The sequence below is a fragment of the Solenopsis invicta genome, chromosome 4, assembly GCF_016802725.1.
Source record: "Solenopsis invicta isolate M01_SB chromosome 4, UNIL_Sinv_3.0, whole genome shotgun sequence".
Lineage (NCBI taxonomy): Eukaryota > Metazoa > Arthropoda > Insecta > Hymenoptera > Formicidae > Solenopsis > Solenopsis invicta.
The window spans coordinates 26,709,822-26,729,435 of NC_052667.1; the positions used below are offsets into that span (position 1 = coordinate 26,709,822).

The 19,614-nt window shown below is 36.1% G+C and overlaps 2 protein-coding genes across 6 annotated transcripts in view; one reads left to right on the forward strand and one right to left on the reverse strand.

The window, feature by feature from the left end:
* Positions 1-19,614, reverse strand: part of LOC105196320 (tektin-3) — a 157,360-nt gene that overhangs the window by 6,507 nt on the left and 131,239 nt on the right. Inside the window, exons 1-2 of one of the 3 annotated variants that reach the window (XM_011162214.3) lie at positions 17,529-17,713; positions 6,004-13,423 (exon numbers count right to left, since the gene is read on the reverse strand). In XM_011162214.3, the coding sequence (XP_011160516.2) occupies positions 8,539-10,845 (2,307 nt within the window). In that variant the 5' untranslated portion in view covers positions 10,846-13,423; positions 17,529-17,713 and the 3' untranslated portion in view covers positions 6,004-8,538. Of the gene's footprint in view, positions 1-6,003; positions 13,424-17,363; positions 17,845-19,614 lie in introns of those variants that run through there. The other 2 variants (XM_039447900.1, XM_039447901.1) reach the window with 2 other exon arrangements.
* On the forward strand, positions 103-6,025 carry LOC105196322 (lysosomal alpha-glucosidase). Of its 3 annotated transcripts, none has more exons than XM_011162208.3 (18): positions 103-239; positions 623-1,160; positions 1,273-1,587; positions 1,665-1,822; positions 2,393-2,567; positions 2,637-2,727; positions 2,801-2,969; positions 3,053-3,122; positions 3,207-3,311; positions 3,465-3,722; positions 3,805-4,007; positions 4,087-4,194; positions 4,266-4,443; positions 4,539-4,687; positions 4,752-4,836; positions 4,920-5,190; positions 5,280-5,479; positions 5,577-6,025. In XM_011162208.3, the coding sequence occupies exons 2-18, from the start codon at positions 675-677 to the stop codon at positions 5,664-5,666; spliced, it is 3,111 nt and encodes a 1,036-aa protein (XP_011160510.2). In that variant the 5' UTR covers positions 103-239; positions 623-674; the 3' UTR covers positions 5,667-6,025. The 3 variants fall into 3 exon arrangements, with proteins under 3 accessions (XP_011160510.2, XP_039303833.1, XP_025988492.2); XM_039447899.1 differs by having other exon boundaries at positions 1,276-1,587; XM_026132707.2 differs by lacking the exon at positions 103-239 and adding an exon at positions 322-415.

Below are 19,614 nucleotides of genomic sequence, written 5' to 3' on the forward strand. Positions count from 1 at the left end.
TAAAGATTGGAATATTTATTATCAGTAACGTAAACAGAATTCGAACGGAGATGACACATGTATGACGCATACGGAGTATACAGGATACCAAGATCAACATATATCTTACAGTACAGTGATACAGAGATGTGCATGTGCATATGCGCAGCGACAGACTGCAGAAAGTAGTTTCAAGAATTTCTTGAAAAATAATACACATTATTAATCTAAATTGTGACTTCTATAATATCACATGCAGTGTAAGACATTATTTTAGAATTCTAGTGCGCATTTATGCGACGAATACCTCACAATTTCGATAATTTACAGGTTATGATCTGAAAAATATAATGAATATATTAAAGTGTGTTTAATTGCGTGTTTAACACTCTACGGAATGAAATATATTTCGCAGTATAGTCTTCATATAGAAAAAGTGTGTGTATTGTATATAAAACAACAACATCGTCGATGAAACACAAAAATTACAGTTTTGCTTAAGAAATATTGTTTGTGTCCATTCAAATTTAAACTTTGTTAAAAAAACATTTATTTTATAAATATTCATTTGGCTGGCAGTAATGGCTTCGTACAAGTACGAAGCCATTACTTAGTCTATGCATAATACTCTTATCACTTTCAGACATAACTCACTGAGCTATTTGTGGCAACAGTTTTTATCAACAACTTGAGAGATGGTTGCTTTAAAGGCGAATGGACAGGATATTCCTGAAAAATCAGAATACCATGGTGCAATCCAAGATCAATCAAATAATCCTGCAGGAGGATTTAATACTATCATGATTAAAACATTATGCAATGAAGCCTACAAGCCATCAACGAAAAAACATGAAAAAGAGTGGAATCTTGATAAGAATATAAGACGAATAATAATATTATTATTCTTCAGCCTCATCACATTTTCTTTCTTGTTTTATTTTGGTACACCACTATTATCCATGATTATAAATCCATTATATACCACTGAGAGTAATTACAATGCCGAAATGGAATTTATGATTGACATAAATAATGACAGTATTGAAGAAACAAGGTATCAGCATATATTAGTGGATACTCCAGATATATACATTGAAGAAGAAACGTATGATCGCGAAATAGTGCCTTGGAACAAAGAAAGTGACTTACCTGAAGAAAGCACAGCTTTTAATAATGCTCAAGTGAGTGAAATCTAAATTTCTGAATTACACGAGAAACATAACACAGATTATGTATTTTATATCTGCATTTATTTTGTAATTGTGTTATGTATAAATGTTTCTTTTTTTAAAGCAGTGTAGCAACATTCCTGAAATATTGCGCTTTGATTGTCATCCTGAGACTGGAGCATCACAACTTTCTTGTACAAACAGAGGATGTTGTTGGAATCCCATTGGGGAGAACAAAAATGAAAAGCACGTGCCATTGTATATTCCTTATTGTTACTATCCTGATGGATGGGATCTGTATAAATATGTTAACTATAGTCAGGATGATAGCAGTTTTTTGGGCTTTCTCAGCAAAAAGAAGGAATCTATATACAAAAATAATGTGCCTCTTGTGAAGGTAGAAGCCACAAGCGTAAACGCCTCAATTCTGCGTGTGAAGGTATAACATGAATATTTACAGAATACTTTAATACTTTTGTGTCACACTGTAAAATAAGAGAATAATATAATTTTTAGATATATGATCCCTTGAAACCGCGATATGAACCACCATGGCCAATTAGATCGGATCCAAAGCCATTTTCGTACCAAGTTGCTGATACAAAGTATCGATTTTATAGTGATGGTGTAAAGCCTGGCTTTAAGGTCGTTAGAACCAGTGATGCCACATCACTGTAATTATTTTATGTTATATTTAAAATATTATATTTACATTATATTTAGAATATTATTATTCTATTTATATTGTATTTAGAATGTTATGATTCTATTGAGTTGAAACAAAAGTTCGTAACGGTATATATGTAACTGAATAAATCTGCAAATGTCTAAATAAATATCTTTAAATTTCAATTAAAAAACGCTACGAACTTCTTGTTCCAATTCAATATAACAAAGGCTTGTCCAACACTTAGCTCGCAAACTAAACGTGTCCATCTCTTTATCGTTTTGTTGAGCGAGACAAAGAACAAAAAAGAATAAATGCAACAATTCTGCCCAGTCACAGGATGTACTTTAATTGATATGCGATGATTCACTGGACAGAACTATAGCGTTCATTCTTGTTTTCTCTCGGTTTTGCTTAATAAAATGATGAAGAGATGGAAACGTTTAGCTGACGAACAAAACAGGCCTGATCTACAAGATTTTAATTGATTTACAAAAAATCAATCTTGTAATTTTGATATACTAAACTAAATTATGAAAGTTATATAAATTATTTTTATAATACATTTTGTATGCAGGTTTAATTCTATTGGAATTGGAGGTTTCATATTTGCCGACCAGTTTTTACAAATAAGCACATTGCTACCATCGAACAATATTTATGGTATTGGCGAGCATAGATCGAGCTTAAAATTAAATACTAATTGGCAGTTGTTCACTTTATTTAATAAAGACCAACCGCCAACGGAAAATGTACATTGCTTAATTTTATAACATAAATAATGTACATATTGCAAATATCTAATTTATTTATTTAATTAGGCGAATTTGTATGGTTCTCATCCATTTTATATTGTTGTGGAAGATTCTGGAATGGCTCATGGGGTTTTATTTTTAAACAGTAATGCCATGGGTATGTTTATTTCTTTTCCTAAAATGAATGTAGCTACGATATATAATTTTATTAAAAATCTCATTGATTTTAGATGTGATATTGCAGCCTACACCGGCTGTAACATTTAGAACGATTGGTGGTATCTTCGATATTTATTTTTTCCTGGGGCCTACTCCAGCCGATGTAGTGAGACAATACTCGGAAATTGTAGGTAAACCATTTATGCCACCTTATTGGTCACTCGGTTTTCACTTATGCAGGTATTGTGCACTATATCAATATAAATAAGTTCAACACGGCTATTAAAATTTTATACACATTATGGAATAATTTCCTTGATTAGGTTTGGATATGGATCGTTGGAAAATACTAAAGCAGTATGGAACAGAACTAGAGCAGCTGGAATTCCATTTGTAATGTCTGCTATATTATAACGTTTATAAAATATTTCAAAGTGTAAGCTATACGTTATCATAAATAATATATTGTGTTCATAGGATACTCAATGGAACGATCTGGATTATATGGACAAAAATAATGATTTTACGTATAATAAAGAGAAATTCAAAGACTTGCCTGAATTTGTGAAGGAAATTCACGCGGTATAGTATTTATAGAATAGAATCTTTATTTACAGAGTACTCTAGAATGGAATTCTTTCAAGCGCTAATATTCATATATGTACACTGGTATAAGTTAGATTATTAATCAGTCAGAGTCAGCATAAATCGCAACAATTATTTTTTTAATTATAGGCAGGGATGCATTATATTCCATTAATAGATGCTGGCATATCTGCTTCTGAAGATAATGGTTCTTATCTGCCTTACGACGAGGGAATAAAACAAGATATATTCGTAAAGGACGGTATATCCCATAAACCTTTCGTTGGCAAAGTCTGGAATTATGTTTCCACGGTATGGCCTGATTTTACGAATCCTAAAACTGTTATGTACTGGGCAAATATGATGGCCAATATGTACGACAGTTTCACGTACGACGGTGCATGGATCGTAAGTTTTGAATTTAAAAAACCACTTTGATATCTTTGAGTTACTCAGTTCTCAAACTACTCAAATTATTTTGGTCATGAAGGATATGAATGAACCGTCCAATTTCTACAATGGTCATAAAAACGGCTGTATGCATAATAATTTAGATTATCCGAATTATGTTCCAAACGTCGTTGGTGATTTGCTCGCTACAAAGACTATTTGCATGAATGCAAAACACTATTTGGGCACTCACTATGATCTTCACAATACTTATGGAACGAGCGAAGCGATCGCGACGAATTAGTAAGTAGAAGAACAATCTGTAATCAATCTTTTGATTCTCATAGAGAACTTGAGAATTTATCTCAAACTATGTGTGCAGTGCTCTTAAGAAAATTAGACAAAAGAGACCATTTATAATATCGCGTTCGACATGGGTGGGACACGGTCATTATGCGGGTCATTGGACAGGTGACGATTATTCATCATGGTAATTAGAATTACTCTTAATGTACATCATCATATTTTCTTTTCTTATTAATTAATGAATAATTTTATCAGGCATGATTTGAAGATGAGTATCTCAGCTATTTTGTCATTCAATTTTTATCAAATTCCTATGGTGGGTGCAGATATTTGTGGTTTCGATGGAAACACAACCGCTGCATTGTGTAATCGCTGGATGCAACTCGGTGCCTTTTATCCATTTTCTCGAAATCATAATTCCGATGATACAATTGTAAGTATCGATATGTATTGATTAATAAAAAGAATCATTGAAATATTCCCAATGTATAATATGCAAATACATTAATTATACATATATACATACAGGATCAAGATCCAGTTGCTATGGGTGACTTAGTTGTACAATCGTCAAAAAATTCTCTCAGAATACGTTATCGATTTTTACCGTATTTGTACACTTTGTTCTTCTATGCTCATAAATTTGGAGTAACAGTGGCACGACCATTATTCTTTGAGTACGTATCGATAACTTGTACCATATCCATATTACAAATAACATGAACATTAAATATTATATAGATTTCCCAATGACCGGCAGACTTACGATATTGACACACAATTTCTTTGGGGAAGTGCGCTTATGATCATTCCAGTTCTCGAAGAAGTACGCTATTAATTTATTTTATTATTATCATAATATAAAGCGCTTTGATATTTAAATTCATTTCTGAGATTTATATTTTACAGAACAAAATTGAGGTAGCTGCATACGTACCGCGTGGTGTCTGGTACAATTATTATACCTTTAATTCTTTCTTCGCCATCGGAAAACATTATACCTTATCAGCGCCGATTGACAGAATACCATTATTGGTTCGTGGAGGCTCAATACTTCCAACACAGAAAGCGGGTGTAACGACGACTGAGAGCAGAAAGAACGATTTTGAATTAATAGTAGCGTTAGATGAAACTGGGAATGCTAAAGGACAACTGTATTGGGATGATGGTGATAGTTTAGGTAAAACATTTTATGTTTCATACATATTGAACTATCTTAAGGCATATATATTGAACTATATTAACTATTAAATTTTTTTTAATCTACAGATTCTATAAAAGAGAAAAAATATTTATGGCTGTCTTTTATTGCGAACCAAACTAATTTATTCAATAAGGAAGAGGATAAAGGCTTTTTTAATGAAGAGGTAATTCTTGGAAAAGTACAGATATGGGGATTACAACAACAAGTCTCCAGAGTATTTTTAAATGGAAATGAAATAGGATTTAAATATAATGCTTTCACATTCGTAAGTATTTCATTGGATAACGATAAATGTCTGAAAATTAAAGTAAAGCAGTATAAATAGAAAGCAGCATAATTTTCAAATTTATAAATTATTTTAGAGTCTTGATATCATTGGCTTGCAAGTGGATATGAGACAACCATTCGTATTTTATTGGATGATGGAAGATCCAAATGAGAATATTAATTAAATGCGAACTTTCTATCATTGTATGTAAATCTCACGACTTCTAACAACTAATGTGATATATGTGATATATACTATACATATGTTTTTTTTATAAATATTCTACTTAAGTTGATATATATGTATATTATATATATATATATATATTTTTTTTTTCCTTTATATATAATGTGTGATATTCTTGTTCAATTAATAAAACGTGTGCAAATTTTCAATTATATAAATAATGTAAGAGATGCAATTCTATTGTATAAATAATCATACATAATCTCTATTCATAAGAATTAACTAGAAAAATGTTTATAGAAAATGTTGTGTAGGAAGGGAAGGAAACGCGCGAATAAAGAAACATGTTTATTCAAATAGTCTCCCACAAATAGTACAATATATTAATGTACAAATATGACTATGTTTATAGTATGGCACTAATGAAAAACAATAAATAGCATCTCGATCTCGTTATGCTGAAAAGAAAAAAAATATATGATTCGAATATGAATTACGTGATCTTACGGGAAAAAAAATAAAATTTGCGAAAAACATAGATCACTCTTTTTCTACTGAATGCAATCATCTCGCAAGCGCTATTTATTTGCTTTGGCACCGTAACTCAAAACCATTGAAGAGCTAGTGGGCTTCGTCGAGGAAATATGGAAAACTACACTTCCTGCCGAACATTTGAAATGGCTCTCCTCCTCGACCTCGATCTATATTCAAAATGCACTCCGCGATCCGCATTTGCATCCGCATGAACTGAAGCGTAGATTTTAATCTTCCGAATAAATTTGAAAACACTAAGTCACTGCATGCGCCATACATTCGGGCTCATGTTAATACATTAAGGTGCGTCACACGCATGAATACACGCTGCTCCCTTTCCTCTACCTCGAACGCGCGACGCAAAATACGATATATCTTAAGATGTCTGCTAATAATAAAATTGAAATCATATAAAACATAACGGTACACAATATAATACACAATATAATATTTGGCAATGAAAGTAACAAAGTCTTTGGATTCGATAACATCTCGATCATCCCTGCGTGCCGAAAAGAAAGCTCAAAAAATGAATCTCTCTTCGAACAACTTCAAATATTGCAAACAATTACATCGCATAAAATAGCACCTCCTACAGCAGTATTTTTGACTATTTTTATTCGAACGCACGATTGAAAAATATCCTCATGGTACATCGAGGAAAGGAACTTTGCGTTATATTTGAATTGGTGTTACTCAATTCTAGGAATACCGAGTCAATTTTTATTTTATTCATTAATAAAAAGAGCATTTTCGTTCATAGGCAGAATTATATGTATCAAGTACCTGTATTTTAATGATAAATTTATATTAAATAAAAATCTACTTTGCTTCATCAAAAAGGAAATAAATTGCACTTTTCTGATTTGACTTTTTTAGAATCCACGAGAAAAGATACTATGTTCCTTTCCACTCGGGACCATCAGCATATGTTCATCTAATACCAATATATGTATATAAGTATATATGTGTGTATATATACATACATACATACATACATACATATATATATATATGTATGTATGTATGTATATATATGTATATGTGTGTGTATATGGATATATCTTTTTCTCTCAATGACTATAATATTATATATATATATATATATATATATATTAAATTCGCAACCTTCGTTCATTATTGTCTGCTCACATTTACTTATGTCTATCTAAAATGATGGCAATGTCACGGCATGCCGACGTGTTTATTCATCTGCGGCTACTCAAACTCTAGTTGCGCGCGAGTGCACGTATAAGTGAGGATAAATAACGAATAGTATCAACTACAATGGGAACGTCGCACAAGACTATGTTTCCGTTTCTTGGACGCGCCCGTGAACACATTTATATATAACAAAATCTCATAATATTCAATTTAGAAATGTATATAGATAATAGATATGCAATAGATGTATATCTTTATAAATATATAGGATAATATAACGATAATGCGTATGAAAGAACGTAATTGCGAATGACTCGTGTTAGCCTCGTTTCTAGTTTCCTTTTTTTGGTATATGATTGACGTACAGTCGTGCTTACGATTAATATATATGCTAAAACGATCCTCCGTCGTGTACCTTGCTAATGTACATGCATGTTTTAACAAATATGGCAAGAGATCTACCTTTAGCTTAATCGCCGAAGAAGTCGCAGCGGTTTGCTTCTAACGTTTCGAGAAATGTGTCTAACTTCTGTTAATTTAATTCAACAATACATTCTACTCCGATGCGACTTAACGCTACGATAAAATAAAAGCTTTTTCTTAGCTTCCTTACATCATACGGTGTACTGGATTAATATGGCAAGTATATTATGACACATGGCACTAGAGAAATTAATATTCGTTAATTATCATAGATTAGATATCACACGAAAACCTCCGTTTTATCTTTGATTGATTGACGATTATAAATGGCTCAATAGTCTCCTAAAATTCTTTTGAAAATCGTTACTGGTCTTTATCATTATTAAGAGTAATGAATATAGAGATCATCTCATGATTGAGTTGCAGTGCCCAACATTCTACTTCACTCAACTAAAAGATGTTTGCGATAAACCATGAATTATAAATGTAAAGGAGAAAAAAATTTACAAACAAAAAACTACGTACAATGTTGGGTAAAAAAATCGAAATATTAGAAAAAGGAGAACTCTGACAAAATAATTAAATTTGGATGCAAATTTTGGCTAAAAATACAGAAAACTTGCTATTATTCATACAAATGTGCGCGACATCACTTCATAATCAATATTATATATTGATTTGATCTCACTTCCTTCTAATCTTCACACCGAGGAAAATAATAAAGCTATTTCTTTAATAGACGAACGCGTTTACGTAGCTGTAAGTGTTTCCAGAATTTCTCCGGGCGACTTTTTCATTTTACGAAATTTCTCCAAGTGTTCCTTCGGCACCGTCCATTCTAGAAAGATTTCTAGATTCCGAGTGAGAGCCTCAAGCTCGGACATACCGTTCCCCGGATACACCGGTTCCTTACCAGCGGACACCAGAGAGTCCTGAAGAACCTCGTCGATAAGACGTTTGCCGAAGCCGAGCTCGCTTAACCGTTCCTGTTTACTGATCCTCTTCAGCAATACAGCCAGCAGCAATCGCATCTTTCCCACTGTCAGCCGGTTATATCTCGCGGTAACAGTGATCTTTTCGACAACCTCGGAATCGCCAGCCGGTCCAGTAAAGACGTAATCGTCTTCGTCATCTTCCGTCTCCATCCCTGAGTGACAAGTCTTCACGTGGTTGTCCAGGTCGGTCTTAATCCTAAAAAAGCTTTTGCAATGCTTACAGCCGTATGGATTAGTTTTACCATGTATGCATTTCATGTGCTTCTTCCAATGTGGCAGTTGAGTGAAGCCGGCATTACACTCGGAACACTTGAACGGCCGTTCCCCAGTGTGACGTCGGGTGTGTAGCTTCAAGGCGGTCGAATGGGCGAAAGCTTGCCAGCAGACTAGACAGCGAAACGGTCGCTGGCCGGAATGGGTCCTTTGGTGCACGGTTAGTTGAGATTTCTGAGCGAATCGCTGGCCACACGTGGCACAGCCGTGCGGACGATCGCGCGCGTGTGTCCTCATGTGCTGTGGTAGGTGACCCTTGAAAGTCTTATTACAGATCGCGCAGATGAACGACTTGACGTCGCGATGCAGGCACTCCAGATGCTTCTTCAGGGCGTCGCGACGTACAAAGCCGCGTCCGCACAGATCACACTTGTGATCCTTCTGGCCGTTGTGGCGCTTCAGGTGTAACACCAAATTGGCCGAGCACGTGAAGGTGTTGGAGCACAGTTTGCAACGATACGGTCTGTCCTGGCTGTGAGTACGACGATGTTGCACCAGCTGGCCGCCCCGCGCGAAGCTCTTGTTGCACTCCGGACACTTGTACGGCTTGAAACCGGTGTGCGTGCGCACGTGCAGCTTCAGGCGTTCCTTAAGCGGGAATTCCTTGCCGCAATCGTTGCACTTGTACAGCGGTCCGGCGCCGTGCACCACCTTGTAGTGATTCCGTAGACCACCGCTGCCTTTAAAACGCGCGTCACATACAACACAGCAGAAAGTCTTCTCAGAATTCTCTTCGTCTTTCTGAAGATTCTCTTGTTCCTTCTGAGGATTTTCTTGATCCTCCTGAGGATCCCCTTGGTCCTTCAACTGTTTGGCTTGGTCAATTCGCTTCTTCCTCTTCTTCTTTTTTGGTTCTGCCGAATTATTTATAGAACCGTCGTCATTTTTTGCGTTTATCGAGGCGGCAGTGGAGGAGGTACTGATAAATTCCATAACTTTAACTTTGCTAGAAGCGACATCATTTTTCTCGTGCTCCAGCAAATAATTCGCTTGAATGATGGCGTCCATTTTTAATCTGAGCTCTTTTTCGGGATTTTCTTTATCAATAATGTCATCATCTGCCTTGGACTTGCATTTTTCGTTCTTGTCATCTATGTCAGAGACCTTGTCAGCAAATTTTCCTTTTCCATCTGTGGTGAGATAATTCTTGCAAAGATCCTTGTGACTGGTCGCTTCTGATTCCTCTGGTTCCGAACTCGAGGCCAAATCCAATGGTTCCTGTCTGTATACGTAAACTTCGTCCTTAAAGCAATCTTTTTTTTCCAGGTCCAAGTACAATTGTTCATCGTCATCATCGTCATCGTATCGAGCGATTTCTCTCTTACTTAATTTCCCATTCGTTCCATAATTGCTCTCATCTTTCTTCTTGCTCGATTTCACCAGCTTCCTCTTCAGCGTTTTCGCGCGAGCGATTTTTCTGTCATCACGAACTTTCTTCTCCGCCATCTCGCTATTTTTCTCTTTATTTAAGTCCACGTTTCTAGCACCGTTTCTAGTCTTTTCCATTGATCTCTTCCGTTGACCATCCATTCGTCGATGCTTGCTGCTCTGGTGGTCAAATTGTTCGATGTTCTTGTAGAAGTTGAACTCTTGCAGGTCAAAGCTTTCGCTATCGTCGCAATCGCCCGAGAGACTCATGAGCGCCTTCAAAGCGTCGGTCGCGTCGGCATTCTTGAAGACATTTTCTTTAATACGCGATTGCTTTACCGGCAGCAATTCGGTCAGCTGAACTTCCTCTTGCGACTGCTCGGGCCCGGTTATATTATGCGAGATCGTTTGCTGCTGCATCGCGTCGTGCGTTCATCCAAGCAGTATGGAATTATCGATAACGCTTCGAGAGATTTCGACGCTCGACTTTGATTATCTCTGCATATCGTACGACGTGTTGATCACTTGCATTAAGATAATATCGATCATGGCTTCTTTCTCCGGTCACACTTGTAAGCACGCGTTACTACCCCCAAGTTGATGGATTCAGATACGAAATTTGATAATGTATCGTGCAATATATAGTTCGAGATTCTTTATAGATTGCACTTATTCAGTCTGTAAATTTATTTTCCTGTACGATTCACATCTCCAAATCAAACTGAACAGAATCGCCAGGCATCGATGTCGCTTCACATCTCGAACACGGCGTACGGTACGCAACCGTGACCCCGATCGTTATCAACGATGGAACGAAAGCTTTGAGAAAATCCAGTGGATCCGGAAATTAAGTAGTCGTTCGTTGCACTGCTCTAATGAACGTCACGGGACACCGTCAGTTCCGAACTGGTAGTGACGAGGTCTCTCTCGAGGAAAACTCTAGATTCGTCTTTTATCAGCGTGACGAGGTCGGAGAGAGAGCAAGAGAGCAAGAGAGCAAGAGAGCAAGAGAGGCGGAGAGGAGAGAGAAGAGGTGCGCACACGTATAGGCGTTTATAAAGCGCGGCCCGCTTATCGCGCTCTTATCGTCCGATATATACCTCGCTTACGCCTCCCCTCCGCCTCGGACACCGACCGCTCTGGTTTTTCCCCGTCCTCCGGCGACGATGACGATCTTCGCGACGCGGTGTCGAGCTCTCCGTGAGGTCGTGCCCGGGCAGTTCGCTCCCGGAAGTGCGGACCAGTGCGGGCGTTGGAATCTCCGTGTCGTGCACCCGGCCTCTACCGGCTCTGCCAGAAGAATACCGGAAGTCTTCCTTGGACGATTGACGATGGTCGGCCCGTTCCTCGTCGACGCGACGATCGACTGACGACGGGGAACGGGAGAGCTCTTCCTCTTTCGACGCGGAGGGCGCCGTTGCTCTCCCGGAACGACCGCGCGAATGCGCTCGTGCCTTTTTCCACGCAAGCGCAATCCTCGGTCGATATCAGCCCCGATGCACACCCCTCCCGACGATAACCAGAGCTCCCTCTTCCTCTCTTCCTCCCCCGCTGCTTGCTGTACCCCCTCGCTTCTACAACACCGTCACCCTGTCCGCGTTCTTCCAGACGGACTATCACCAACCCTCCCTTCCTTCCTTCCTTCCTTCCTTCCTTCCTTCCTGCTGTCTACGACCTCTCACCTTTTTCACCCTGTTCGCCTGGACGCAGCAGTTACCATTGCTTGTTTTACTTCAATGCTAATTCGTTTCGATGATTCCGAATAGAACGTTCGAAACGTATTACGTAATTTGTCCTGCCTGCCTTGCCTATGGTTCTCATTAATTTAAAGTGTAAGCGGCGTTTGAATCTCCACAGCATATGCCTTTTCAAATAATGTATTTTTTTTTTTTCTATGTATCTCAGCTTCATCAATCGATTATTAATTTTTCCGATAAGTTATTACTTTTATTTCGTATTAATTATATTGTCATATGAAATTTGTTTAACAGAGAGAAAGTTTCCTACATCGAAGATCGACGAAATTCATTGAGAACTTCATCCCTCTAGCTGCGACAGCATTTTCTCTCTCTTAACGTAGCAACGAATGAACAGTTTACGGTAAGTAACAACGTCCCCTTTCGACGCTATCGATTTTGTGCAAAGACTATGATAAATAGCGAAAAGGTTTTTCAACAAAGGGGAATCTTCTCGCGTTTTGTCTCACGCTCTCTGTGGTCGCTGAAATTGGAAACGCTGACTCGCCCGGCCAACAGTGCATCGATGTTACCAGAGAACTCAACCAGCTCGTCACAATTTTCGTGCTGTCGCGTCGTCGATATCACATTTCGGATTCACATTTCGCCGGATACTTCCACCGATCGTTTTTCAAAAAGCTACGTAATTTCCTTTGCGCTTTCGTTTACTTCGTCGCACTCAAACGTAATCTCTTAGCAATCGAATGGCATTACTTGGATGACGATTAAATCCTTCTTATATTTCGTTTAAATTATTCTTCGACATCGATGAAGGCTTCACGATTGATTTTCCAAAATTCAAAGTCGAGTGATCGCTCGCTTCTACATCTCGTTATTTCGAACATGTTGATTTCGTTGGAATGTGGAGGAACTTGGTACAGGGATCGAATTCTTTCTTTGGTATGATATCACCACCAACGAGGAGGATGACCGTTGAGAGATCCCTCTGAATCAGCTTACTTATCTTGTTTCTATATTTACACACTTTGGCTTGGCTACAGTCTCTCGCATGTGACCCTTATCTCGATCAGAACGTTACGGTTTCCTTTTTCGCCGATTCATTTCTTCTTTCTTTTTCCACTATCTCTCTGACTAGACGTTGACGAGCGTGTGAATACGTATTACGCGTGCGTTAATTGCTATTTAGGCGCCGACACGAATGAAGAACGAGAGAATTATATGTGGGTTAGTGTGTTTTTAGCCACTGCACACCCCGACGGAATCCTGAATTAGCGGAAAACCGGAGAAACCCGCCACCAGATCTGAAAAGAAATTAGAGACACCGGAGGCAATTCTTCGCTAATTCCAATCAGCGGTATTTCATATTAAACTGCGGGAGCCCATCGATGTAATAATAGCCTTATATTTACAGATGTTAGAGAATAAATGGAGAGATGTTAGGACGAAATAAGCATTAAAAGTTACAACATAGATGCATATATCCGATTAATTATTTACCGTTATTAAGAACGAATTTCTAACAGTTAGTGCTGCGAAACATAATGAAAGATATCAAATTCTTTTGATGAATAAGATTTCTTTTACAAATATTAAAATTATTATAATATTTCCATTAAAATAAAATGAGCGAGAAATAATGTTTCTTAGCATAATATTATATTACTTAAAAATTAATTAATTTTTAATAACGATGCAGTATACACAAACATCAAAATTAATTAAGCTTTAAGTAATATATTATTATGCTAAGAAATATATTATTTCATTTCGATGGATGAAATAAAATCGAAGATAATCAGGGCTGAATTAGCGCCTAAGCTAATTTAGAGCAAATTTAGAGGAGAGAAAGGCAGTATTTTTTTTTTAAATTCCTAACCTTATAACTAACCTGATGATATTATACATAAAACAATCTTAGAAAGCAATAACCAACAGAGTTTAATTAATTTAGATTAAGTTACATTTACAGCTTGAGTAATTCAGGGTCTTAATTCAGCCCTGAGGATAATATATTTTACAATTCTCTTATAACAAAAAGGAAATAACTAAATACGAGTATAAGAATAAATATATCGAAACATCTCTCGATATTCATATACGTGGTGTCAAATTAGTAGCAATAAAGTGATAATTAACAGACACATTATCAATTAAACGATTTTGTTAAATGATTCAATTTCAGTGTAATATATTATATCATCGATACTCGACTCCAACTGTATATATTTAAATACAAAAAATTATATTTAGTATAATTTATCTGGAACACTCAATATTACATGAAGCAAGAACCAAAAAAGAAATATATCTTTCTAGCATTCTGAGAAACAATTTTTTTTATGAATATTTAAACATAATTCGACTATTCTTTCACGTTCGATAGAATTCTTCAGACCTTATAAGCATCTCAAGGGTGAACTTTTCACCAAAGTTTTCAGCGCGGGGAAGCGGAGCGTGCGAACGCGTTAAAGGTCTATTAAAATTTTACACGATTGACGGCGAGACACCTTGTATACGAGTATACGCGGAGGCACGGCGAGCTTTCAATCGCACGGTGTAAATGCCCTCTGCGATCAATGACTGCGTTCAGCGAGCACAACGGTTGGATAACCGCTCAGTAATTACTGCTTACAATGCTTGAGCTAGACTTTTAGATCCATCAAAAATTTACAGGGATACATATTAATGTACCATTAAGTAGCGAGCATTTACTCAACCATTGTGTTCGCTGAACGCAACCATTGATCGCAGAGGGCATTTACATTGCGCGATTGAAAGCTCGCGCGTTTACGTGACCCGATCTGCTAACCGCGTCGATCAATTTTTGTCACCATCGCTGACGGCGTGCGACGCGACGGCGGCGTTGATGCTTGCGGGCGAAAAGTGGAGCAACCTGGGCAGCAGAGGCACGGTTAACGAGGAATATTATATAAAGCGCCGGCGATGTTTAACAAAAATTGCGTCGTGCTCGATAAAACATTGGGATTTCTTGTAAAAGTTCCAACATATATAAAGAATTATATGTAATATATTATTTACCCGAAACATACTAGAACTACCGACGTGATAATGATATATCTACAGGGTGATTATTAATGACTGTTTCCATGTTTTTAACATAGGAGCATGATTTACCGACGGATACGTATTTCTAACATATTTCTAACATATTATTATATTAGAAATTACAAGTGAGTGCTCTTATGGTAAAAAGTAGGAACAGTCATTAATAATCACCCTGTATTTCTATTTAAACGTGTTTTATATATATATAAAACACATTTAAATAAAAATAAAATTTCTTATATATGTATATATATATGTATATATGTATATATATATATATGTGTATGTATATATATATATATATATAAGAAATTTGATTTTTCCTTAATTAAACAATTATTTTTCAATCGTGAACAATGTGGAAAATCGAGGAGCTTACTCCCAGACAGTTTTAGCATATTTAAATACTACACAATACTATAATATGTATTGTGTAGCATATTTAGCATATTTAGCATATTTAAATTCGTTATTTATATATATATATATATATATATATAACAAATTTAAATTATATGTATAACACACTGAAAAAAGTTGTTGTCTTGACTATAATTTCCCTTAATTAAATTTCTTCAATCCAAGTATTTATGTATTTAAATTTAATATAAATTGTTTAAGTTAAAGTTTAAATATTTTGTGTATTTGAGTTAAATACATAAATACTTGAACTGAAGAAATTTAATCAAGTTAAAAAATTTATTCAATTTAACAACTTTTTTGTTCTCAGTGTATGTGTCGCAGGCAAATAGCAATTTTAGGAAAATAGTAACTGACTAGGTAAATAACATTTACTTGGTTAGATTAGGTTAGAATAAATTACATAATTTTTGTGTTTTTAAAGCAGGCATTTTGTGTTTTTAATTCTCTACTTTAAATGCACAACATGCCTGCTTAAAAAACATAAAAATTGTATAATTATTAAGTTTTTAAAGCAGGCATTTTATATTTTTAATTCTAAGCTATTTGACCAGGCAAATGTTATTTGCCTAGTCAGTTACTATTTTCCTAAAATTGCTATTTGCCTACGACATATGTATAGCCAGAGTTGAGCATATTAATGTTTTTTTAACTAAATTAATAAGTTAACGGCTTATAAAATTAATTTACTTAAAATTAGGATAAATCAAAAATTAATTTTGAAAAATATTATTTATATTAAAAATTTAGAATTTTTTTAAGTTAAATTATTCAAAACAATTATAATACGGATCATCAACCAAAGTTATTTATAAATTAAGTTTATATGAAATAGCAAATATTGGTTTTTATGTGAGAATGTATTTTTTCTTTCATCATTTTTTTTCTTTTACATAAATTTTTATCTTAGAAAAAAAGTTAGTGAATTAAAGATAGTGTTTCAAAAATAACTAGTTAAAAATCAAATCATTTAAAATTAATTAAGTTAAAAGTAACCTTTAACTTTTTAATTAATTACTATATAACTCTGCACATAGCATATTTAAATAGATATTGATATATCTTTATCGTGGTAGTTCTAAAGTTAATATCCTGCAATACTTTCAAGATTAAAGTAAATTGATTAATTTAATCATTTACACATTGCAATGAAAATTACGGAAACCTCAGAAATTTTACATTTATAAAATTAAAAAATTCCAAGCCTATCATTTTGATTGCTTTAGTAATTCTGTATATAGAAATTTCTTGAACATAGAACGACCATTTGCTTCACAAACAGATAGCAAAGTATAATAATTAATTATACATCAGCACGACTTTTAACAATTAATAAATATTGCTACTATTGTCAGTACAATTAATATTAATCTCATGACTTATTTAAAATTATAAATAAATAAAAATAAAACAGCACGAGGTAATCATGCGATCGAGGAAGACAAAGCAGACGCTTCACGAATCACTGTCAGAAAGTCCCCAGGCTTTTCAATGTTTATTCTTGCGTTCGATTCTCGACGTTCTCCTCTCCTTGCTCGTCGGAGCAGCTCGCGATTCGGTGAACGCGACGACCTCTTTCCGATCTTCCTCCTCTCTTCCCGTACAGATTAAGCTTTTCAAGCGTGTGCGACGCCACGCACTACGCACTGTAAGCACGCGTGTACGTCACGTCACCATTGCATCGCGCGCGGCACTCACACGTGCGCATCGCTTCCGTTTCTCGCCATGGCACGGATCTGTGCGCATTGAACTTACCGAAAGACCGCGAAGGGGATCGCGCGAGATTTCGTCGATCGCGCGCCGCCAGCCGATAGTTAGTTACCCGCCGTCGCCGTCACCGCCGCCGACAGGTGTGAGAGGTGCCGCACACGTGATACTCGGAACGAAGCGATTTCCGCGTACGCGGCTCTGCCTACTCACCCCGGACTCGACCCGAGCGGGCGGCTCGCCCCGATACTCCACGGCCGTCTCCACCGGGGGGAAGAGGTTGTCTTGCGGTGAGCGTCTGCGGTCCGACCCTACCCTCCGGTCGCCATCTTCGATGCGCCTAGAGGCCGCCGAGCTGAGCTGAGCTGAACCGAGAGGCGAGGCAAGCTGAACGCGACCGCCGGAGATGTGCTGGGCTAGCGAAGCCCGACGGAGCTCAAGGGGGGTGAAGTCGCGGAGGTAAACAGCTGATAGTACGGCCACGTGACGTCCGATGGCGCGACGAGGCATTTTTGCGCCGGGGTTGTGCCTTTACGCGTAAAATATAAACGGGCTGCGTTGAGAAATATTCGGGTGTAGTCGGACATCATTTTATCCTTGTTTAATATTTGGTTAACGACAAAGATAAAATGTTTCTGAACGTTCTGGACGCAGGCGTAGACTACATTAACGTAAACAATGTAAACTATGTAAAACCGTACGTAAATTATTACATGTATACAATATCTATACAATGACTGTAGGCACGTTTTTTTAATTCGTCGATTGATCAATCGATGAATTAAAAAATTCGCCCTATGTAAATTATAATCTTGGAGCATAGAAGATTCATATTTTGTAGTGAAAATAAAATAAATTGATACGTAACTAATACAAAATTAAATAGAAAATAAGAATTATAAAAACGCTACCATATTCCTAGAATATTACACGAATTATTAAAAATTAAAATATTAAAATAATATTCCGAGAATCTAATATTTTTTTAATTTTATAGGAAAACTGTATTAATATTATATGTCCGCTTTATATAATATTCGTGGTATTTTAACGTTCCTGGAATATTATAAAAATGTTCTACGAATATTATTTTTGTTTAAAAATTAATGTGAATTATTATGCATAACCTATTCATAAACTTTATAATTATTACATTTAAAAGTTATAATATTCCCAATAATTTAAAATATTGAAGTAAATAATATTTTATTAATATTAAATAATTTTTTAATAACTTTTTATTACTATTAATATTTCAGGAATATTGTTTGATATTAAATAATATTGTAGCGTTTAGAGGTTGGTGGATACGTTAGATTTCTATTTTTCGCATTTTTACACGAGTATCTACAAGCAACTTCGAAACTCCGATTAATTTAATTGGCCATTAATTCAGAATGACTTTATTGTTTGATACACGAAAAAAAAAAAGAATTAAGGACAAGTTACACAGTTCGAACGAGCAATTCTGCCAGTTAAATTTATTCTGCCGATTAAATTAATCGGAATTTGATTGAACTCACAAAGCAACAGAACCAACTTGCTCTTGCGACTAAATTTCAAAAGAATAATATAAAGCTCGTCCTAATCTAATCTTTCTTTCCGTCTGTCAAATGACAAAATACTGATAATTCCGCCCACGTCAACGCTGTGAGTTTTACTCGACAAAGTAATCGTCGGAATTTGACCAAAATCATCCATGACGTTTCATGATAATTCACGGGAATAAAAGAAAATTCTCTAATTTTACGATGGAACATTGTGCTCTGAACAAGCGGAGTCAATCAAGTAAGCATACAGAACTTCAGTGAACGATCGAGGAACACCGTTCGAACTTGATTGCATTAACGGCGCTCGGTTCTCGCGATGATTCACTTTAATCGGGCTTTAAATGGATGCCGCCAGTTTTATTGCGTGTGGGACATGTGTGGGATCGTATCGTTCCCCTCGTGATCAGCGCTAATGACTTCCACGTCATTTTGCTCCGAGTTTACCGACCTACTTTCTCGGATAGAAGTTAAAGTATTATCGGGGCAATCAGTAATCCACTTTAGACTTTCTTATCTTATCATCGTTACACCGATTCTTTATCGTGTACTGTTTTGTAATCGCATTTTGTTACTCTGTCCATATTTAACATAAAACGAACGGAAAAGAAAAGGGGGGGGAAATAGATAAAACGTTTATTGACGTTTTAGAATAAGCCCTCTATTAAAAACAGGCAAATTAAATAAAAAAAAAGACGTGACATATATATAAATCTAGAAAAATAATTAAAGAGAACAAAATGAAAAATTAC